The sequence below is a fragment of the Loa loa genome (genome assembly GCF_000183805.2).
Source record: "Loa loa unplaced genomic scaffold supercont3.18, whole genome shotgun sequence".
Taxonomy (NCBI): Eukaryota; Metazoa; Nematoda; class Chromadorea; order Rhabditida; family Onchocercidae; genus Loa; species Loa loa.
The window spans coordinates 459726-484409 of record NW_018108198.1 but is presented as its reverse complement, the minus strand read 5'-3'; the positions used below and the strand labels follow the sequence as shown (position 1 = coordinate 484409).

The 24684-nt window shown below is 32.3% G+C and overlaps 4 protein-coding genes across 4 annotated transcripts in view; 2 read left to right on the top strand and 2 right to left on the bottom strand.

Moving 5' to 3' along the window:
* Nucleotides 1-424, bottom strand: part of LOAG_16775 (hypothetical protein) — a gene marked incomplete at both ends in the record, with an annotated part of 1635 nt that extends 1211 nt beyond the window's left edge. The window contains one exon of the mRNA XM_020449430.1: nucleotides 263-424. Within this exon, the coding sequence (XP_020307057.1) occupies nucleotides 263-424 (162 nt within the window). The remainder of the gene's footprint in view (nucleotides 1-262) is intronic.
* Nucleotides 425-4178: 3754 nt separating this feature from the next.
* Nucleotides 4179-12076, top strand: LOAG_16774 (RanBP1 domain-containing protein; the record flags this gene model as incomplete). The annotated part of the gene is made up of 21 exons (XM_020449429.1): nucleotides 4179-4387; nucleotides 4806-4886; nucleotides 5042-5147; nucleotides 5599-5792; nucleotides 6172-6251; nucleotides 6673-6791; nucleotides 7335-7490; nucleotides 7608-7838; nucleotides 8000-8106; nucleotides 8350-8490; nucleotides 8650-8857; nucleotides 8985-9096; nucleotides 9225-9344; nucleotides 9445-9558; nucleotides 9650-9960; nucleotides 10132-10188; nucleotides 10474-10625; nucleotides 10829-10996; nucleotides 11142-11225; nucleotides 11574-11720; nucleotides 11903-12076. Exons 1-21 carry the CDS (start codon nucleotides 4208-4210, stop codon nucleotides 12074-12076), a joined length of 3042 nt encoding a protein of 1013 aa, XP_020307056.1. The 5' UTR covers nucleotides 4179-4207.
* A 5725-nt stretch (nucleotides 12077-17801) lies between these two features.
* LOAG_04278 (hypothetical protein) lies at nucleotides 17802-18623 on the top strand (the record flags this gene model as incomplete). Its single annotated transcript, XM_003139815.1, has 3 exons — nucleotides 17802-17896; nucleotides 18288-18444; nucleotides 18501-18623. The coding sequence occupies 3 exons, from the start codon at nucleotides 17802-17804 to the stop codon at nucleotides 18621-18623; spliced, it is 375 nt and encodes a 124-aa protein (XP_003139863.1).
* A 2783-nt stretch (nucleotides 18624-21406) lies between these two features.
* The window catches only part of LOAG_05193 (hypothetical protein), a gene marked incomplete at its 5' end in the record, with an annotated part of 6607 nt that continues 3329 nt past the window's right edge, over nucleotides 21407-24684 (bottom strand). The window contains 3 exons of the mRNA XM_020446783.1: nucleotides 21407-21802; nucleotides 23177-23307; nucleotides 24417-24563. Coding sequence (XP_020302917.1) covers nucleotides 21771-21802; nucleotides 23177-23307; nucleotides 24417-24563 — 310 coding nt within the window. The 3' untranslated portion in view covers nucleotides 21407-21770. The remainder of the gene's footprint in view (nucleotides 21803-23176; nucleotides 23308-24416; nucleotides 24564-24684) is intronic.

Here is a 24684-nt window from a genome sequence, read left to right as displayed (position 1 = left end):
TTATATATATATATATATATATATATATATAACAAAACTTTTAGAATGAATGATGAGGAAAAAACCCATTAAATTCGCAAAATGTATATATTTTTTAGCAAATAAATAAATGGCAAGGAAAGAAAAAAGAAAAAAATCACAAAAAGGTTAAAATTGTTCTTTTTATCCAATCAGTCAATCGATAATTTGTATCCTTCAATATACTACGAAAGGAAAAAAAAACTAGTCAATAAATTGAGCTAAAATAAGTTTGATAACTTACCGAAACGCCAACAGCTAAATTGAGTGAATGTTGGCGTCCAATTCGTGTTCTCGCTATTTTTTGTTGATTTTCAGTGGTTTTTACTTTGAAATCCGGTGAACGATTCATATTTGCAAAATCACCGATCATATTGATCAGTTCATCGTCAATTTTGAAAGCCATTTCTTTTCGCAAGTCCTCAATTTTTCATTGACCAAATTAACCTAAAATATGATAATGATAAGGATGAGTTATGATAATGAAGTGGAATAGTGATAATTTCGAATATTTTCAAAAGTTTCGGTCAAGTTTATTTCATCTCTTTTAATGTATAATGTGGTTAAAGTATTTTCTTTTAAGCGTAAGTATTTCATTATTATTCAATTCTTACCCGTAATAAAAAATTTAAAAAAGCAAAAGCAAAAGATTTAACTGAAGATAATTCAGAAATGTCTGCTTTATGGATCAAAATTCTCTTAATTACTAAAACTGAGGAAAATTAAAATATTTGAATCATTAAATCTCGAAAAGCTTAATTTAGCAAGTATTTCATTAATTTGAAAATTTAACCTCAAAGATATCTATTTTATTGATCAAAATTCTAACTTAATTACTAAATTTATGAAAAATTGCAGCACATACATCATGAAATTTCAAACCTCTAAATTTAATTGCTTGAAAGAGACTAAATTTAGCAAATATAAGATCGAAAAGAAAAGAAAAAGAAACTAATTGAAGCGAAAATTCTTTTGTCGATCAAAGAAATTTTTAATTTAATTGCTAAAATTGGACAAAATTAGGGAAAATCCTCATCCCATTACATCTTAAAAATCTAGCTTAAAATTACTCGAAGTTAAAACTTAAGCAATGAAAAGAAATCGTATCGATTTAATTATACAGTATTGAATTCAAATTTGGTAAATATTTGGAATTAATAAATCGAAAAAGCGGAAAACTTTTTGTTAATATATTTAATTGAAATATGCGAAGATAAAGGAACAAAAAGAAAAAAGGAATTTTTTTTTTGTTTTGGAAAAAGTGTTTTTCATTAATTAGAAGGGATGCGCAAAAATGACATAATAAAAAAAAGGAAAGGAAAAGAAGAATAAAAAAAAGAAAAAAAATTTAAAAACAAAACATACCTGTTTTCTGTATGATACGAACAAAAAAAAACGAAAATCAATAAATTAATAATTAACATTCAGTTTTCCTATGCTCCCGCTTCCTAATTCTTCATTCCGCGGTCTTTTCTACCCAATCCTCATTATAATCTCTGATGTCTTTATTATTACTATAATCATTGTTATACCATACACTTCTTATTTTACCTTCTACCCTTTATACTTCATCCTAACTTGATTTGATATTTCAAAAATAACGAAATTTTGGGCGATGAAAAAAGAATTCACGCACTTTTTTACCTTTTTTTTCTGGAAAATTGCATTAATTTTTTCCCAACCCTATTTAGTATTGTTTTTTTCTCGTAACACTTCTCTTTCTCCTCCTTCTCCCTCCTCTCTCTCTCTCTCTCTTTCTCTCTCTCATAACAAAATATAATGTAGATGATTTGTTAAATATAAGTTAACAATATTCTCATCATTTATTAATTAGTTATTTGGTTTTAAGTACACTTCTTACTTGAGATACCAAGTTTTGAAATGATTTATTAATTTGTTACTAATTAAGAGGAAAAGGGGCAAAGAGAGAGAGAAATAAGAGAGAAAGAAAGAGAGGAAGAGAGAGCAAAATATTAAAACCTATAAAAAAAAGAAACAAAAGATGAAGCAAAAAAGTAAGTAACGCATTTTTTTTGCGATCAAATATTTCAAATAATCAAAACTGAATAATAATTGATCGATTCATTTGATCGTTGCCAATTTTACAATTAGTATTGACAAATAAATCATCCATTCATTCCATTCTAATTAATTGCCGACAATATATTTGATTTGAAATAATTGGCAACCAATTCGTTAGTCTGAGGAAGCAAAATTTTAAAATTTATGAAAAAAAGAAATAAGAAAAAATATATATATATAAAAAACAGACGGAAATGATAAAATAAATCATTAAATTAGAAAAAAATTCATTTAAATGAAATAAAAATTTTATCGAAGTAAAGTAAATATCTGTACATTTTAAAGTAACTTAAAAGAATATATCTTTTGCAAAGAGTACAGATTTGTTCTACTGCATATTATCAATCGAATTCAATTATTCCGTTACTGAAGATTTTTTTCTTTGTACTTGACAGAAAAGTAATAATTCAGATTCAGGTTAAATTTCGGAGAATCTAATTATTGTTCCTGATGAAATATGAATGAATTAAAAGTTTCGGAATCGAATTTTCTTATTCACAATTAAAAAGTTCGTAAAAATTATAAATTTCAAGAAGATAATTTTCATCCATAAATGTCATTTGCATATGTTGGAACAATATATTCGAAACAAATAAATCCAAGATCGGAAATGGTGTAATTCCAATTCGAATCAAGAATCTGGAATGGTATAATTCCAATTTGAACGCAGAATCTGGAATGGTATAGCTCTAACTTGAATTAAGAATCTGAAATGATATATTTTTAACTTGAATCAAGAATATGAAAATAAAAGTACGAAGTAATCATTGAATATTTGAATATTTTTTTCTTATTTCTTCAATTATATTACGACTCAGTCAGTTTACGTGATCTGCCGGAAAAACATCACATCTCGAGGATTTGCAAAGCCTTATAGTTCAAAATTATGATAAGATATCGTCATCAACTGTGGCACGGTAAGCACAGCTATGACAAGATATCGTAATCAGTAGTAATAGGATATCGTAATCAACTGCGTTAAGACATCGTATGTGATATCCAGATAATGTATCGCAATTAACAGTGGCAAGGTTATCACAACTGTGATAAAATATCGTAATCAATTGTGACATAATGCCGTAATAATATCACAGCTGTAATAATAATTCAATCCTAGTTTATATTTATATTTTACATCCAGTTTTGTTGATTCCATTTTTAAAGCCCGTAAAACTTTATCCTCATATCAATTTGAGCCAAGCACCGTTAATGTGCCAAGCTTGGGACGATTATCTACAATAGCAAAGTGTTGCGGTATGAAACTCATTCGCTGAGACCTGTCACAAATTAACGGGCCATCAAGGTGTTCGTAGACATAAAAGGAGAAGTTTAAGCAATGTTAGATATTGTGTAAGCTTATTGGTGAGGGATGCGGTCGTTACCGGGACTTTCTAAGGTTGTGAAGCTTACGGGGGGGGGGGTAAGGATCTGAGAGCTATGGAAGGCGGGTTTAAGAGATGTTCAAAAAAGGAGAAGTTTATTGGAAGGTTTTAGGAATGTCGTAGAAAAAAGGAGGATTGCAGGAGAAAAGGGATGGGAAAATAAGATTTGATTAGATGTTGGTTGGTTACAGTGTGATATCTGAGACAGTTACATAACAGAAGTTGTTGCATGGTCCAAAGGTCGCGAAAAGGTGCATTAATTGTAGCATAATAGTGCGGTAGAAGTTATCGTTTAGTATGTAGGTTATGAGAGTTAACCAGGTTTATTCTTATTGGTTTTAAGAAATTAAATGATATAAATGGGTTGTTTCCCGGAAGACCTTATTTTGAGTGTATGCTTGGAGCTTAATTTAGCAGTTTTCCTTGTTTTTTGAAATATCACTTCCACTAGCAGAATTGCTGACTTTTCCCAGCTAATTAAAGTTGCGAGAGATTGTGATGGTAGAAGCCTTCAACAACTCAGATTTTGTTTTCATTTCTTACCCGGATTTAAACTTTTTGATTTCTTATTGTCAGGTTTTAAGCATAACAAGAGTCAGCAATTTGGTACAAGGCTGATAAGTTTCCTGTGTGAATTCTTTTCATTTCTTGGATTTTTTCTGGAAAATTGGAGAGGAACTTTTAATAATTTTTGGCAGAAATTTGTTTATCACCGCTGTGCAAATATGAGAGATAGTCACGCTGCTGCTGCCGCTGCTGCTGCTGGTGTTGGTGTTGGTGCTGCTGGTGGTGGTAATGGAAATGGTAATGAAGTCGAGATTGATGAAGATACTGTCGTTGTACAGGCTATTTTGAATACAGCACGAATTCAGAGTGATATTCTTCGTCGTTTAAATGCTGTTGAGGTGAAGTGGATTTTTTAAAACAAGATGTGGCAGATGGCAGCTGAATAGCAAAGCCTATAATATTTGTGTCTGGTTGATTTGGTTAATTTGATTAGTATTTTCTATTTCATTACTATTTCATTACTATTTCAATCATTTAATTGGTGTTACAGCGGTTTCGGGTTTTATTCCAAATATTATTCTAATTGATTTTTCGGGTAGTTGAGGGTGATTCCTGATGGGATCGTTTTTTTATATGCAACAACTTTGTAGACTTTGCGTTTAAATCATCACAAGTTTCAGCAACGAACGTGAACTTTGTACAGGTGCTCAAGTTTCGAAATCATTTTAGGGAGAGGTGATTATTGAGATCTAGATAGATAAAACTTCGACTAAATGAGTGAACTTTCTGAAGAGAATCACACCAGTGTTATTATAGGCTATACAAAAGATGATTCTGGAAGAATTACGACGCGGTCAAGCTCAGGCAAATGAACGTTTCATTGATATTTTGGATAAGGTATCAGGATATATCTTGTTACCAATTTTTCACTATCTTAATAACATATTGGTATTCCGTATATTTGAACACGGAACTTCTAGTTTTGTTGAGCTGGAGATAAATGTAGGATTTTTATGGACTCAAATTCAGAATTACAACAAAAATTTTCTTAGCGTCAAAGAGAAGAGATTGATCGTCTGATGAATATGGTTGCTATGCTGAGAGTATCAAGTACCGGAGATCCGCATGGGAACTCGCAACGCCCAGATCTTCGTCCAGGCAGTTTTTTCAATACATTAATTGCAACAGTCTTTGTGCTATTTCAGTTGGTATCAGGATGATAGTCAGCAGTGCAGTGATGCGCATTTTTCCTTTTCGTATCATAAAATACCATTGAGCCTTCGCAGGTTTAAAAAAAAAGTAGACTGTGAGTTGACCCCTTATAAGATTATGTATCTGATTGAAGTTTTGTGGAGATGGAGTAGAGAGTTTCCAGCGTCTATTTCACAGTGGTGTAATCATAGTGATGCTATGATATTGTGCCAAGCCGTTATACTTTGTCCCTCCTGACCTTAACAAAATCTTCTTCAGGGCTGTTGAACATCTTCGGTTTTGTGATGTTTTTATAGTTGTTGCTGGCTTTATATAAGGGAATTTTTAGACCTTTATGTGTTTCGTGTTAACTATTTTCGAAGTGTGCACACTCTCTTACAAATTTTTACATTTTTAGCTATGGCAACATCCGTATCGGCCCTTAATTATGCGTCACCCCAAGCAACATTTACACGAGCTGCTTCACCCCGCTCATTTTTTGGTGTAACTCCATCAGCGGATCCCACCCAACAACCAGTTATATCTCAGCAATTTGCTAATCATATTCTTGAACAACAACTGCAGTTTGCTGCACAGCAACAACGCACTATGGTATGAATCCTTCAATCCTTGATTTCGTTTTATTTGTTTTTTGTTTTTCCCTTTTTCTTTTTTTTAAATAATATGAATTAATTGCATAGCGACAGAGTCTTCTGATTCTGCCGTGCAGTTAATTTAAAAATTTCCGAAGTTGTTTCATTATATTCGTTTTCTAATAGACCTTTGACCATTCTGATTCAATTGCATACGGCTAATTTAGTTAGTCAAGGGAAGACAGCATTTCGATTTTCTCAGGTAGCTTAATTGCTGTCCATTTCGTCATTTCGACTCCTCCATATTAAAGATTTAAATTGATTTCTCCGTCTTTTTTTTCGTTTATTAGAAAATGCACAATGAATGTCGGAATATGTACAAGTTAGAAAATTTACAGGCTTCAATGTATGGATCACCACAGACAACAATAGTTCCTAATGCATTCAGTCATCCTCAAATACCTGTTGCTTCAGCTGGGTATGAGATTTTCTCTTTTTGATTAGAATGAAGAACGAAAGTGAAAGGCAGTGGAAATTCTTTAGGGGAAGGAAAAAGCTGTTTGTGTGTGTGCTTGTGTGTGTTTTTTGCAAAGGAAGAAGTGAATAATGGAAATTAAGTAGCTGGGCTTCACCTCTATCAGCAGTTATTTATAATTTAGCTGTTTCTTTTGGTTGAGATTAAAAGAAGTGTCGGATCTGTGAAAATGTAAATTTGCAATACATGCTGTTTGCACGAATATTATTGCAATGTCTCTCATGAAAGTATTAAAGGATATTATACAGAACGCACACACTTACAATATTTTAAAACCACTTTTTTCTCCAATATCCCTACGGAGTGCAACAATTGGAACTACCTATCTTGTAGAGAAAATACTTTAGCTTTGATCTTTATTTAGATTTTGTACCGGCGTACCTATTCCAATCCAGCAAACAACCCTGTTTCCAAATGCAGTGGCAGCTCATTTGCAACAACAGCCTATTTCGCAGACCTCAATTACTTCATCGACTGTAACAGGTGTTATCTTCCAAATATCTCTTCATTTTAAAACATATATACATACCATTTAATATCACTTTTTCTGTATGATTTGTCGACAAACTACCTTCATTTTTGCAAATTAGAACTCTATATTTTGTGATTTCTGGTCTCATTTGTTGTTATTTACCTGCTTGGCTATCAGATCACTCAGTTTTAAACTCACCTGATATAGTGGATGCTCGTGACCTTGAGAAATCAGTTATTTACCAGCTTTTCTGATTTTTGTTATCTCTCCATCCAGCCAATTTATTCCGCATAATTAGTAGTGACGATGCTTTTTCTAAAAGCGTATGTAAATTTGACTATCAGTTTGATGATTTAATAATATCACTCAACACTATAGTTTTCCTAGCATTTATACCGTATATGGAAAAATGCTTAGAGTATCATCTAGTGAGCTTTCCATTTTCATTTATACGTTGATTAGAATTTAAACGATCGAAATAACAATTTTTTTTGCTCGCAAAATATTTCGTGCACTTTCTTTTTATTCTATAACTAATATTATTGTTGTGTCAGACACGTCAACTAATATTGCTATGACAAAGCCACCTTCGGCTGCAACTCCGATAGTTGCGTCTAAAGCGATACCGTCGCAGCAGGTGCAATCACAAGCAATTTTTGGAAGTCAGGTGAAAGCAGACACGCCATTCACGTTTGGAGCTCCTGTGAAACGTAAATTTATGCATTTACTATTTATGTTATGTCCACATGTATATTGCTATTTCTTACCAAATAAGTTGTTTGTGTTATTCTTATGTATTTAATTCATTCATATTCCTAGAATTTCAGAAGAAGTTGTAACAACGGCAGCCGCTACGGTTACAGCCGCTTCGCTTTTGGCTAAACCATTTCCTACAGGAACGACGACTAACAGTACTCCTTCGAGCACATTTACAAATTTATTTTCTTCTACACCGAAAAGTACCCAGATGGGAGCAGGAAAAAAAGATGATTCTGGGAACAGCTTGGTAACACCGAAAAATATCGGTAGTGAAGCTTCAGGAAAGAATGAATTAACAGGTAAAATTAGTGATTTGAGGTCTTTGAAAACGTGTTTTCCGAGTCCGAACTTTTCTGATGTGGAATTTTTTCACAATTTTCGATATTTTAATGTTTTTTTTAACAACTGTTTCCTTGGAAGAAAGCGAAGAAAGATTCTAAAGTAGGAAAACTTCTTATAGGCGATGATGACGAAGCTCCAGAACATTTCGAGCCATCCGTTCATTTTGAACCTGTTGTTCCACTGCCGGAACTTGTTGAGCTATCAACGGGCGAGGAAAATGAAGTGGTAAGTTCTGTTTTTGGTAATTGTATCTTACAGAATAAGCATGAGCTTTCTCTATTCATATCGCTTATTCGGCATAAAAAAAAAAAAAAAACTAGAAAAGTAGAGTAGAATTCGATGGATAGCGAAGCGCTACTTCTGATGGGCTTAGACGAGACAGAATATTACGTTGTCATTCTTTGTAACAAGGCATTGAAGCCTTTGATGCAAATGTCACTGCGATTTTGGTGAAACCTTGTTTTGTAGGTTAAATTTGCCGAACGATGTCGATTATTCCGATTTGTTGACAATGAATACAAGGAACGAGGCATCGGAATGTTAAAGATTTTAGAAAATCCAAAGACAAAGATATGTCGTATAGTTATGCGCCGTGATCAAGTTCACAAGGTGACTTCCATTATCCATACCATTTTTATTCCTAGCTTTTCTCAATTCCACAGATGTCAATTTTATGGCATGCATCTCTTTGTTAACTTTGAACGAATTTGGCTTCAGTTGTATTATGTCTAGTGAGTTTTATTACCATTTGATCGCGTTATAATTCAGGTTTGTGCCAATCATACGATTCAATCGACGATGAATTTGACACCATTGCAAAAATCTGATCGAGCATTTGTTTGGCTTGCACAAGATTTCGCGGAAGAAGAGAAGATGGAAAAATTTGCTGCTCGTTTTAAAACGGCTGAAATTGCAAAAAATTTTGGAGCTGTATTCAATGCTGCTCGAGATGCAGCCTCTTCGGCAGACAATAGAGGTAATTTTATCATTTTAGTTGGTTTTTTCATATTTATGCGGAAATGTGCATCGGTATTTCAGGGAACATTTAAAAAAGAAAAAACTTTTGATGGATGCTTATTTTGAATCAAATTCGAATATCTTAGGAAAAACAGTTAATGCAGCATCAACTGACAAAGAAAAGGAAAAAGAGCTGGAAGGGGGAAAGAGTGATGGTATAAAAGGCTTTGGTGACGCGTTCAAACCGCCAGCAGGAAGGTAGTCTTACAGTTTTGCCTTGATTATCTTCTAATGTATAATTTAAAAAAATAAAAGTATTTGTGGGTTATATTTTTTCACGTTATAATCTTTAAGAAGTTACAATCTTATATTTTCTTGATTTTTAGTTGGTCATGCAGCGCTTGCTACATATCGAATTCAATAAATGCAACTGTCTGTATATGTTGTGGCACAGCTAAGGATGGTGGAAGTGATTCTGCAGCTCCAGCTTCTTCAATTTTCTCAAGGCATCTGGTTTTTGGATTGTATTCTCTATAGTTTCTTCCGAAAACAATTTATTCATTGGTTTATTGCTAGAAATCGCTCTTCCAATATAATATATTTCAGCAAGCCAACATCAACGGTTGCACCAATTAAGGGTAGCAGTGGAATTACATTTGGTTTTCGCAGTGATAGCTCTCCTGCAAACGTCACTACGACAACAACTGCGGTATTTAGCAGGTATTTGCTGATTGCTTATTTCCCTCCTTATTCAATAATCTGTTCCATGTCTTTTAAATTTCTGAATATTCATTTGATAATTGTTTTATAGCGCGCCGCTCCCAACGTTCAGTTTCAAGGCAGCGACAACTACGACTGCATCTGCAAATGTTACTACAACGGTTGCAAAACCGCTGTTTAATAGCTTTGTTTCTCGAGCTATGACAACAACCACAGCTACAACTCCAAGCTCGGTTTTCCAGTCGGTTACGACTGCGACTACTACAACGACAAATGCTTCAGTAACTCCAGCTGTGCCTAATTTCAGTTTTAAGTTTACTCCATCCAACTCTACCGCATTCGGTGGTCCGCCGTCTTTTGGGACGAAATTAACTTCTACTACCACGTCGACCTCGGCAGAAAGTTAGTAGGACTTTTTGAAATTCTTATTTGCATACTATTCATCTGCTGATTAAATCGTGAACTTATAAGCATTTTAAAGTTTTTGTTTGCTCTGGAAGCGGTTGTTGCATTCACATTAAGTTTTCATTTTTACTGATCAATGATGATATATTATAACATATGATATTTTAGCAACAGATAGTAGTGCTGTGAATACGAAATCATCATTGTTTGGAGGTTCTGCGTTTAGTAAGTATTTTTCAATCTACTTTCAGCAAATTTTGAAATTTCGAATATTTTAATTCGAGATGTTTCTAATTTTTTTTCTGCTGAAATGCAACTCTTTTTACTTTTCTCTTTCCTTATTTGGCACTGCTTCCCTCTCAGCGTTATTACTATAATCCAAACTTGATGTTAACATGAGCTGCAAAACATTAAATTGTTAGTCCCAAGGTTACTGGAACATAATGCTTGTTCGACTACTAATAGTTTACTGCTGGATGTCCATACAGTGCCATCCGAAGATAGTTTCAGCTGGTGGCTCTGTTTTTGGGAAGTCTTCTTCCAGTGGTGGATTCGCTGCGTTAGCAGCAAAAGCAAAATCTGAAACACCATCAAAGCCTGCTGAAGGAAATAAAGTCATCACACCATTTGGAGGTGGCAAATTTGATTCATCGATGAATTCCGTAAGTTTTCCTGAAAGTATACCACTTCTGAATATAATTTTAGCATCTTAAAAAATATCTTTACATTAAAAACTAGAAGAACGTAAAGGATAATAGCGACTTGCGCTAGTTGCATTTATCATTTTCACTCGCGAAGTAGAACAGCAAATAAGAAATGCTTTCAAATGCACTTATGTAGTATTCTGCACCGAATGGTATTTCAGATCTTTTCCTCAAACACTAAGCAGAAATCTGGACCCAAAGAGAAGAATGAAGAAGGAACAGAAGATAATTCAGATGATGCCGAAGAGTTTGAGCCGAATGCACATTACGAACCTGTGGTTCCTTTGCCGTCGCTTATAGAAGTGAAAACTGGTGAGGAAGGTGAACAGGTGAATTTTCTCTGTTTATTTGCTAAATTTTATTTTTATTCATTTACTTTTCAGCTTAATTCATTTATATCTTATTCGGCACAGTTGGATACCACAATCCACTTGATTCAAAATTTTTACAAATATGAATAGATTGTGTTTTCAGGTAATGTTCAAAGCTCGATCGAAACTGTATCGTTATGTAGCTGAGACGAAAGAATACAAAGAACGCGGTGTCGGTGATATCAAGGTTCATTCCGTTGTTAGATCATGATAAAATGAGTTTTTCAATTGTGTGGGTACTTACAAAAAAGAGTACAGGTTAGGGGAAGATTTTATTAGTAATATATAACTAGGAGTCCGGAAATTGCCCTTAATTTTTCTATATTGCATGATAGAATGCAATTGCTTGATGTGGATTCATGAAGTGGAAGGGAAAAACTAGTGATAATCGGAAATGATCCAACAATAGTAGTATAATGGGTACCTTAATCTATAGTAGATCACTCAAATATTACGAAAAAACCAACATCAATAATGCATGTGGTGAATGCACAGGACAATTATAATAGTATGAAAGTTTTTTTTTCTGAAATAGATTCTCTTCAATCCGGAAACAAAACGATGCCGCATTGTTATGCGGCGAGATCAAGTGTTCAAAGTTTGCGCCAATACACCTATAACGGATAATTCAAATATTAAGAAGAAGCCGAACACCGACAATGCATGTATGTGGATGTGTAGGGTAATTATAGTTTTATGATCTTTATCTTTATCAGTTGGTAATTAGCGCCATATTTGTTTCCTGTTCATCTGTTTGTTGATACGTGTCGATATACTGCTGTGCTTTAGCCTTTGTTAATGAATGTTTATAAAATACAATCGAAGCTTTTTAAATATCATATCCTTAAGGTAAGCTTATTTCAGGATTACTCGGAGGAGAAAGAAGGGGTAAATGAATGCTTTGTGGCCAAATTCAAGGACGTTAGCTTAGCGGATGAATTTATCCTTGCCTTTCAAAATGCTGTAGAACGTAAATTTCCTCTTCCGGAACAAAAAAACATAGCTACGACAGGTGAGCTCTTATCGGTTTTTGTTTAGACGTGGCATTATGTGAAATATCATTAATAACAATAGTAACAGTAACACAGTAACAGTAATAGTAATTAATAATTAATAATAATAATAATAATAATAATAATAATAATAATAATAATAATAATAATAATAATAATAATAATAATAATAATAATAATAATAATAATAATGAATAATAATAATAATAATAATAATAATAATAATGACAATAATAATAAAAACAATAATAGTGATAATAATGATAATAATGAAACATTATAACAGTCATCGACAATTAACAATAAGAAGTGATTGACATGAAATTCAAAGCTGATAATTGCGGAGGCGAAAGAGGAAGTGAGGCTATTTGCTGAGCGCAATAAGTATTCTGTGTAAGTTTATCTATGTAAGAATCCAGTCCCCACACTCACGTCAATTTGGCCATCACAAATTGGTGTGTCCATTGTGAATAACATTAATACTATTGCATTACTACTACTACTGCTTAGGAAAGTAAAGGCGCATTTAGCGGTTACTCATCGTAACAATTATAAAAATATATATGCTAATGCGGGCCTACCACCCTTGTCTATTTCCATGTCACAGTGTCTCTTTGATTTTTTCACTCTCACAAAATTCTATACCCTCAATAATTTTTTGAAATTTACGAAATAATTTTGCTGAAAAACTATCTTTTGCTATCTTTCTGCAATGTTACTGTGTCACAATGCACTGTGTCACAATTCTCAGCTTATAACACCATCAGATCTATGTGGGGACGATGATTAACTTGTAATTGGGACTAAAGACATTGGAAGCGGATATCTTTGCTCTACAAGTCTTAACGATTTTACGATTTAGGTGTCACAAGTTCTAATAGAGTTCAATGTAGTTTCTGTCATTTGAAAAGGAAGGCCTATATATGAGCTCGCAAATGATTAAAAGCTATTTTTCATTTCATCGAAAAATTAAGATCGTCCACCGAAACTTTCACGGAAAAATTGAAAGAGGAATGAACTATTTACTCATTTCATAATAAGCTTTCCAAATTAATGAGCAAAAGACAAATGACACTTCTGTCAGTGTAATCATATAGTCTTTTGTATTCGAGTAAGGAGAAATACATTATGCTATATATCATGGAAGTAGGCTGAACAGGAATTAATTGTTCAAAGTTCACCCTACTACCTATTGGTAACTATCCTAGGTATTCTAGGTGATCAGTTACACTCTTTCGTTACGATAGATAAACTCGAAAATCAAGTTTAAAAAAATATTGGCAAAAGTCAAAATATGATTTCAAAAGCTAATGTTTGAATGATTTGTAATCGAATTTCGATTAAATTTTTGGCTCGATTTTATGCTTTACAAACTTAATCATTTTTTTTTAACTTTTTAATGAATATTTATGAAAATACGAACCGTTTTTATCTGAGTTTCCACAATTTGAATAAAACATTTGCATAGGGTAATGCAAGAAGTGAGGCATGAGCAGCGTCAAATTTTGAAGTATTCATTCCAATTTCCCATCTAATGCAAGCTCGTTTAGATTGTAATGGAGGGAGAGACACCTTCAAGTCTATGGACACAATTTGTAGACAAGCAATCAAAACTAAGCCTGGGATTTGAGTCCAAAATTTGTCGATTACTCTCCAGAGACCGCTACCCTAACTCCTCCTACATTTGATAGAGCGTTCAGTGATTGATTGTAAGCTATCGATCTTTCTCTCTCATTCTGATGTTTAGGAGAAGTTAAATGATTCAACATTTTCATTCCTTCAAATTCTTGTTGCTAAAAAAAAGAAAAAAACACAAATTTTATTTTTTTGTTTTCGAGCCCAATTTCAGCTAATTTATGAAATGGAATCTTGAAGCTTCATTGTGCTAATTAAGAAATGGCTGAGTGCAAATGGAAATACATCCGGAAGGTTCACACAAGCGAGGAACCGCATTTTTGCTACTTGAGGTGGCGTAGTTCGAACTACTAATAGTTTATCCAACGTGAATCAGTGAAGTGATAGGTTAAGCCATCTGTTGGATCAACAATTATTATGAAGTCATTTTAGGATGTCTACTTATATTATAAATATATAAATTTAACATCCACCTCCAATCAGATTGAATATTAACTGCAAATTTAATTGAACGCTGGGAAGAGCATAGATTCGTGACGTGCTAGATAGTTGTGGAAATGCTTGAAAGAGACATTCCTTCATTAGTATTCAGAGTGGAAGATTTGAACAGCCTTCTGAGGCTGTTTGGAGAAGAGAGTATTTTCATGAAAAATGGTGCAATGATAATGAAAGAAACGGAAGCATTGCAGCATTGCTGATGCTATCTGTTCGGATACCGACTGTTGTCTCTTTAGTTATTTCTATTCCCTTGGGAAGTTCCTTTAATTCATCCGTTTCCAACTTCAAAATCAAGCTTTTTGATCAGTAGTCCCTAAAGTGTTAGAATTCATTGCAGTCCTTTTTTATAAAAAGAGGGGATTTCAATCATTTTGTGACAGTCGCAGGCCAAAAACATATCACTGGTTGCATTCTGCATGTTCCTATTGATTTGAAAACAATTCTCAACATGAACTATTTGAAAGGAAATTCAAACATTTCAATCGAATTGCTAATTATACCATGATCTTCTCATCATCCTCTTAGCTTCAGAGTGAATACTCAGAATACTATAAGTCTCTCAACTTCTTTTTCAACAACATTTATTTAGAAATTGAAAAAGTCAATATAATTTCTTATATCTAATATTCAAATCACTATCGCTCAGCAAATGGGCCACAGAATGTGGAAACTTCTGACAATCTTAGAAAGTTATTTGTGTGATTCCCTAAAGATTGCATCTGAATTTGCTTTTTTCAAATCATCAGAAGTGTTTAATCATTTAGGGATCTGTTGCTCAGTGACTAAATAATTCCCCCGTTATTTCTCTTTTCTAGAGATTTGTGTTTTATATGTGACTTCCCTATCCTTCTCTTTTTCCTCCTTTACCTCTCTCCCTCTTTCTCTCTCTCTACAATCTTAACTTTAATGTTGTTATTGTATCTAAAATTTCTTTGAAACATTGTCTTATCTTTTACCTTCTATTAAAAAACCGGCAGTTTTATTATTTTTCGTTTTTCAATAAAAATTTCCCCACAGCTAAATTTATATAAAACGTCCGGTTGATCGAATGTCTGCCTCTGCTCATTTAGGATTTAGGATTAAACTATGCTTTCACTATAAATCTTTCTAGACAAATTTCATTTATTTCTGCAACTTTTTTTTTTAAATTATTGGTTACTTCAAATATTATTGTACCTGGATTTTTGTTGCTACTGCTTCTGAAACAATTTCGTTTAACTAACATCTTAACTTAGGTAATGGATAATTCGAATTGTATTACCCAAGGCGATAGTTATTAGCTTGTTTGAAGTTTTCAGAAACATTTGCCATCTTAACCATTACTTATTTGAACTGAACCATATGAGATCAAATTTAAATTGTACGGGATTCCGAAGTAAGATTTACAAATTTTCGAAAAATTTCCCCATAAATTTTCAATAAATTTTTCACGGATTTTACTCGAACATTCAATAGAAGAACCCGCGAAGATTATACTAAATCCTGATCTATTGCTTCTTACAGGTAATTCTGTATCACATGTATCTTCTTCAGTATATTTATTATTTACTTCCATCCATTGCCATTTTGCCTTACAAATGAGTAACTCAATCAATGTTATTGATTGTTTGCATGTTTATGTTTACTTATTCACTTTCTTGGATGCTTATTTTGTGCATTTTTACGTTGAATACTTCATATTTTATTCAGATTTGTATAGAACATTACAAATTATTACAAAAATGATTCAGCTCTTTCAGTAATCAGTAGCTATAACGTTGTGTCATCGAATCATTTTTAGGATCATAATGGTACCATTTATATAAATTACTTACAACTTATGGAAATATTGGATTGGTGGAAAAATGTGACATTATAATTTTGCATGGATTCTAAAGTGACAAAATTTTAACAAAAAATGTGGGGAAAGTGGCAAAATTTGGGAAATTTCTCAAACTTTCCGCTAAAAAATTTGTCGAATATTACTCGAAAAAATCTTTTCCAGAGGCTTTTATTCATAATTACGTATTTATTTGGTACCAAAGCAACATCATATAACTAACTTATTTACAACACAAAATTAAAATTACTTTTGCATCTTTTTGCTCTTGAAAGAGAGAATTCCAAAACATTATTGGTATATAGAGTTTTTCACTATTTTTTTTTAGAAAATATTCTTAAAACGCAATTGTTACAAACATAATTTTTTTTTTTTTTTTGAAGCTGATCCAGCTGAACTATTTGTTGTCCTGATTGATACGTTAGAGAAAGCATAAGCAACTGGAAAAATAGCTTATATAATTGCACACATCGCTCCAGGAGGTATAACTATTACTAGTAAGTGGATAATGTACAAATTTTCTTTCTTCACTCCGATAGTTACAAGAAGTCTTTGAATCACTCACAAATTTCATCGATAACATACATTTTAGTCCTAAGACAGTCAGTAATACGAGCTGATACGAATTATAAATTTTATTGTTATGATTGATTTTAAATTTTTGTGCGTTTCAGTTTTCGAAAGAGCACTTTATTTGAATTCGGAGTGCAATCAATTTCTGTTCGATATTACAATGAAATTTGTTTATACAATAAATGATTTTTAAACATCATCATGCCTATACTTTGGCAAACTTCTAATTGCTTTGGTTAATTTAGGGACGGTAATAATCATTAATTACTTACTTAGCGGTTAAACCTTATAGAGTTCCTTACGATACGATATATATCTATACATATGATGTATTCAGAAATACACTTTGTTATCACTAAAACAACTACTGTTAAATAACATTTGTTGGACTTTTCTAGAAGTTTAAAAAACAGTGAAATTCCTTAGTTATTTGTGGAATAATAAATGGATCGTAGTAATTTTTGATATCTGTTCAAAGGTGATTTGAGAATTTTGTGATACAATCAGCTCAAGTATATCTAACTGCACCGTCTGCTCCACTTACCTGATGCGCGAAATTCTAAATTCATCATTTAATTTCTTTTAATACATTCAAAAGAAGAAGGAAGTCTAATAAACGGAGTAATTTTCTTGTAGAATCGTTTTCCACACACCTTCATAAATACCTGAACAACAAGAGGCAAGTGACTTGATCACCCTTTATAATTTACAAAAGTAAGTCTGTGATCATTGGTGGTCAGCGAAATTATACTAAAATTAATCGATGTTGAAGTTTAGTTGTTTTGGTGCAAAGATTGAAGTGATTTTTTTGCACTAATAATTTAAATTTCCTTTAAATGTCACAATCATGTCGCCATCATACTTGAATAAGAATGAGATCTCTCTGTATCTAACATTGCTAAGAAAAGTAAGCAAAAGAGGTAATAGTCAAAAACAATTCAATTAAAAAATGAAATTGGAATATAATTCTCATTCTCATTCATTCTGCTCCAAAAGACCGATGCAAAATTCTGCCGAAAATACAATGAGTACATTAGTTATTGTCATACTTGCCTTTAATATAATAATCATATTTTTAAGTAATGGAGAAATGGGTGCTATACACTGACACTTGATAATAGAAGGAGAAGTTTATTAGATCAGTATAGGATATTTCAAAATATTATGTTTTACACCGAAGACACATATTACTACTGCAAATATGAAAATAATCATGAATTTCAACATGGCCATTGTGATTAGTAGCGATGACGAAATGACTCACGAAGGCACTAAAAGTCGAACATTGAGTGCACCCCAGCCAATTAATATCGGATACTTGTGAGAATATATAAATCAGACTTGATAGTTATCTATCTGAAACGTAAGAGCGTCTTTGATTACGCTGATATTTATCAATGGAATGGTTGCCGGTATTAGATCTTTCTTGGTGACTTCCGAAATAGAACAAATGACATAACAGTTATGAATATACAGTAAGTAGTTTTATCATTGTTGCAACAAATATTTCAGTAGAGAAAATTTCAACGAATATCGGAAGAATTTGATATTAATATTTCATAATTCTCATATGTGTATATCAACCTTTCTCGCAGATACCATAAATAACGAAACGTTGTAAGTGTTAACTGAAAAAGACTGGAAGGATGATATGTATATAAGTGTCTATAAAGCCAAATAACTCGTTAAATTTTCAGGCTTCCCTTTCTAGAGAGTTTTACCGGGCTTTTTACGTGAATTCACGTGATGTCGATATTTATCGAAAATATGATCGTTATAATGTTTGCTTATTGTGTAAAATTATCCTTTTCCTGCAGAGGGAATTGCTCTACCTTAACAGTCATCAAGCAATAGCCCCCCATTTTAAGGTCGTCAATAGTATTATGCTGAAAAACAGGAAGAGATATTCAGGTAAGATGTTTAGAATATTCAGCGAGACATACACGATCAGTTTTGGGAAAGATATATGGTATATTGTGGAAATGTTACGACTAAATTGGACAAGGCAGACGATTCTGCTGGCATTGCATTCCTTTGTTTGATCTAATAAGGCTATGTGATTTGTCAGTACTATATGCTTCAATAATATAATAATCAGTGATTGTCAGATGAATTCAAATTTCTAAGCCATTTACGAATTCTAAGCAGTATAGTCATAGAGAAAAGAACTTGGGAGAGTAAATGTGAAGATTTGATGCATAGCAAAGAAAGGATTGCACTTTTTTTTTTAAATAAAATTTTGATGAAATTGTGAGAATCATTGATGTGAATGTAATAGACAAAGCGACAATTTTCAAATTCAAGTATTCTGCGTGTCTCTTTCAGGCAACGCTGTAAACTCACCAAATAATTTCGTTGCATCCTAACTGTTATTAATTTTTTGTATTTGAATACGTCTATTTAATTATTCACAGTTTTTCATTAATACCATTTTTCTTTTTGCAGTAAGACATTCTGAGATGTTTCGTTGCATACGTTACGTTTGCTTGGTAAATCACCGGTGACTGGAATAAACTATTAATTTGTCACAGAGTTCTGTTTTCATGACAGTCTCGTTTTTGCAATTGATAGGTTTTGGAAACTGAGTCATTGAGAGGAAAGTGTTTAATTTTGCTGTTAATTGAGCTTCATTAAATGATTATCACCTTATCAACTATTGTAATATATGATCGATAAATAATTGGTTTTGATGGATTTTCGAAAATATATAGTGTTGGACAGAATTCAACGACAGAAAAATATGCTCTATATATACGCAGCATAGGAATTAGTAAAAAAAGTTAAATATTTCAATTTACGAATTATTTTATTGAATTTAAAACTATCGAAAAATCACTAAGACTGTAATTGTATGCTTTCACAAAAGGGAAAAAAGCAAATGAAATGAATGATAAATCAAAACTAAAATTATTGGAAAAGTGATCGAAGAAAAAAATGAAATAAAAAATAGATGATAGCATGAATGTAACAGTGAGTTGCTCTGTTTCACGATTTTCTTAACATTTGGGATTTTCCGTTTTCCGATTTAATACTGCTGATATTACTGGTATTGGTTATTGCAACATCGATGACAACAGCTACTTGAACATCAAAATTTTTGATTTCCAATCCTGTGATTATAAGCACAAGAAATGTTCTTTTCTTCACAATTTTTAACAGTAAAAACTTATTGATTAGTAAAAAAAAACACATTTCCCGTTCAAATGAGGTAATTTACTAAGTCTTGCAACTTAGTCGTTCAAGCTTGTGACGGAGCAAATTTTGCAGGATCCAATCAATGTTGACCATCTAAATCTTTCTTGCACTTCTGGTGGATTAGTTTTTCACAAGTGATTTCTTATAACTGTCAGTATTTGGGAAATTATTGAATTGATCAATTTTTCAAATCAAAATAGATGAAAAAGAATCAGATTACAAGTCATTCTATGTCATTGCAAGCCAAAACATCCATAAGGGGAGATTTTATGATTGTCACCTCAGCATTATTCATTGGCAGAGAGATTATAAAATCATATGGAAATTCATATTTTATTTGCACAATTTTCCTTGAAATTCAAATTACAATGCATATAAGTACTTCATAAAATTTCGATAGACTTCGCCTGATCTTTCTGATCTGTATTACGTGTTTAATTAATGAAATGCTATTACGCTTTGGTCAAGTTTTCTAAGACAGAAAGATGAGCATTGAGCAAGAGATCAAGTTTGATAGAAACTTCGATTGTTTGGTTTTCTATATTTACTAATTGAAGACATAATTTCTGTTAACTTTTCAGCAAAGAGAGACAGAGTGGAAATTATGCAAATTACATCTCTCTTCGCTTTCCACCAGTGATGAATGGACATTAATTACATTAGTAGTTTACTTCGCCAAAAACTGCGCTGTTTGCTATATTTCACTTTCACTGTTTTGAAGGAAACATATTTTCGACGATTTATCCATGGTTCTCCTCCAGAAAATTCTTATACAACTTTACCACTTCGTCTGATCTCATAAGATTGATATTTCGTCCTTTTTTTTTTTTTTTTTTAGAGATAGCTCAGAAAACGAATTCAGAAATAATCAACCAGGGGTACCACAGTTCTAACTAACCTTCAAGTCGAAACTATTACACTTGAACAAATGCATAAATTAAAAATTAAATGCTGTATACAGTAGTCGATGTTTCTTTTTCTTTCCGCAAGATATGATAACAATTTTCATCACCTAATTAATTTTACAAAGTGTGCCACGAGGTAACGGTATCTTCCTCATTCTCTAAGCATAACTCATGAAATTTCAGAAAAAATAATACGTGAAAGGAAGATACGTAATACATGGAAGAAAGAGAGGTGGATTTCGTTTACGCATAATTATAAAAATTTAACGGTGGATTATTTTTGAAATTTTATTTTTTTAAAATGAGGAAATGGTAGTGGAGTAAAGACTTTGCTGAGAACAAAAATGATCAAATATTTTGCATTTTTTATCTTTTTTGGCCCACTTAGCTGGAACGCTTGTCCATCTGTTAGGATAGGTAAACAGCTATCATTTTAACTCATTCCTACTTATTTTTGCAAATACAGTAATGTCAAAATCGAACTAGGATTCTTGATTTCAAATCCTTTTCTCAGATATTTCTAAGGTAGTATTTTACGATAGCAGACACCTGATTTGATCTTACCATCCAAAACAAGCGCCAATGAGTAAATATGGGAATATCCGCAAAAATTGTTTAGTTTACTTTTCAAATTTACAACTTCTTTAAGCCTTAGTTTGGTAATTACAATTTTCGAGAAGTAACACTGACTGAATATCACAAGAAATGCGAAAAGTATTATATTTGAGCAGTTGCCAGTATTTTTCTTAGATTCTGATGAATAACAATTACCGTTTATATCAAAAGCCAATATATATGTACATGAGGTTTGACCGGTACAACTTGATACTAAAGCAATGGAGCCATCTGCCAGCTTATTTCTATGGCCTATCAATCTTTGGCATTTCACTTCTGACATACAACATCGCTAGCATCTGTTAGTCTAAGCGAAGCATTACTTCAGCATCGTCGCACTAACATAGTACATTATTCGCTTATAATTTAAAAATTAGTCGACTAGGCCGTCTTACGCTCGTCCGTAATAGGGCCAATAGGCATATGGATTATATGGAAGAGTTTGAAATTGCTGCTCTTTGTATGGCTGATTTTGAGCTTCAGTAAAAACTCGTTTCGCTGTCTTGTTGGCCTGAAAATATGCAAAATAATAAGGAAAGAATGAAGCATTAAAGGGTGATATTGCAAGTAATACAATAATTAGGGATAGCTGCCGAGTGCTGTGGAAATATTGTGTGGTAATTTCATGCTTATTGATGAAGTTCTAATGAGAGGTAAATTTACCAAAAAAATTAATCACAGAATCCCTTAAATTTAAATTAAGTTGAAAGAAGGTGAATAAACAGGACGATCCTTACGCATACTTCATCCATTTCTACTCTCTTTCCATTCCTCCTCATACCTTTTCTCTCTCGTCTTACTCTCCCCTCCTTCGCTTTACTCTCCTACCTCACCTACCTCAGAACATAAATTAAAAGGAAATAATTTTAAACATACACCAAAAAAAGAATAATTCCTATGCCTTCCTCATATTTATTACTACTTTTGCAATCATTATCACAACTGATAAGATGATAATGTTTCCTGAACTGTAAATAATGCAATGCCACAGCTATTGCAAATTCTTTCTCGTGTAAATTTCTCATTGATTAGTGATTTTCTTTAACTTTTAACTTTTTTTTAAAACAATATCAATGTGAAGAACAGCTGGTATCCACAATTTTTGAATTCTCGATATCAACCCTGACTTTTAGAGATAGTCATAATGTAATACCGAATTCTTTTTTCATTAGAATAAATGACATGAAATATCCAAACATGTTTTCGAACATGAAAAACGGTCCAGTGGGAGTTTCAAAAAAGTACAGAAAAATGTAATGCATAATCTACTTTATAATTTATGACAGTTTGAAAATCCTCAAAAATAATCAAATGGCATGTATGAAGAAGATATCGTAATGTCGTAATGTCAACATTTTTGGGTAAAATAAAATTCAAAAAAGAGAAGAAATATGTGAATAGCTGGGACAATTTCCGGTTTGCTAAGATGTTCCACGTTCATATTCACTTCTCTTGGAGAAAAGTAAATGGAAACAGGGATGGATAGATGAATTCGAACTTCTCAAGCAATGATGGTAAAATATTTCCGACGATTGATAAAAATAAAACTAAAGTATGAATAAAAAAACTGAAATTTTGAAAATTTCTACATAATGATGGCAAAACATTAAATATAATTTAGAGGTAACAGTGGTTGAAACTTGAAATTTTCTTTAAAATTTGGTAAACGTAAGCTATATGTGCAAAGGAATGTTTGCAAATGTTTCAAATCTTTACTGGATAAGGTTAGAAAGTAATGAGAAATTTAAATTTAACATTGATGAAAAAATTGTTTGTCTCTTCTTAGCAAAGAAATCGAAACTAATTCCTGCAAGTCGTATATTAAAGCAATTTTATATAAAATCAAAATCTAAAAAAAAATTAAGAGACACAAAAACAAACAAACCTTCCGTGCATTCAAGCATGATACGCATGTGGTAATACAAAGAGGTAAAGTGAAGATAACAGTTGCAAGTGCTGCAGCAAATGTTAAAAAAAATACCAATGGATGCCAGGGTACGAATCCTCACACCGCATCTGCAAAAATTCCACTTTGCACCGATTACTGAGAATAAAATTTACGTAAACAAAAGGAAGAATGGAATTTATCCATGCAGTCAGTTGTATGTTGATAAGTAAAGCCTTGAGATGTGACTTGGCTGGAAAAAGAATTAACAACATACTTAAAGAAAAGATAACTTATCGATCATGAAGGTATCTAGTAGTAAGGGATGACTTTTCAAATTATAAAACTTTTAAATCACTTTTCCAATTCTTCATAAAATTCCTCTTCCACAGCATTATATCATCCATACTGTATCTTAGCTGTCAAATTCATAGGGGCGAAAAATGGAATATATGAAATATACCCTGAGATTTTGTAACTGAGATCATTTTGCTGAGATCTGCATTTTTCTTTAGTTTTTTAGAAAATTTGGAATGAGTGAACAGCTTGTACTGCCAAATCACAGCAAAAATGTCAATCTTACAACTGAACGTAATACCAAACAAGCTAGATGATTTATCAATTTCAGTTTGCTGCTGTCCAGTTCAGATAATTTAGACTACCATCTCTCTTCAAATTCATAGCCTAATTCAGTATGATGGAAATAATTATCCAAATTCATAAACGGTTGTTTTAAAAAAATATTCATAGAGCAAAATTAATACTAGTGATTTCCTTCTTAGCATCAAATTATTTTTACAACTTAAACTGGAAGAGTGGATGATATCATTTGTTGCATATGTATTAGTAAATGTATTCGAATAAGATACACTCATTCAGTTTTATGTTGCGTCTTAAGCTCTTAAGCTATCACGTGGGCCAGTCGTGGATCTTCATAGTATATGCATAGAAAAGATAGATTTCATTTTGACAAATATCTATTAAACCCAATTTCATTATAATTGAGCTTTTGAACTCTGAACCTTTCTTTTTTCACTGATTCTTTTCTTGTCCATATCAGCTTATGGAACATAATTGTCAACTATAAGAAGGATTAATTTTACTCCAGATTCATATGAGGATAATATGCAAATTCTTGCGATGATAATTTAAACAGAAGAATTATCATTAAAGAATTAAAGGATGATGTTGTGAACAGACTGATTACGAGCCTAATGAGATGAAATGGTAAAAGCAATACCGCAGATTGCACTGAGACTGTGCATTCTTTGGTAATCGTCCGTAAATGTCACTGACGCATGCACCGTATGTAAAGAATGTAAAGTAAACTTCTTCACATTCGTCTTCGCATCGTAACTTTGATTCTTTATCCGACTGCATAAAGTATCTGCAAATATTCTTTCTTTTTTGTCGCTACCTTTGGATGATAAGTTTTTGACCGTATTTTTAAATTATAATTTCAGTCCAAGGAACTTGCTAATATATATATATATATATATATATATATA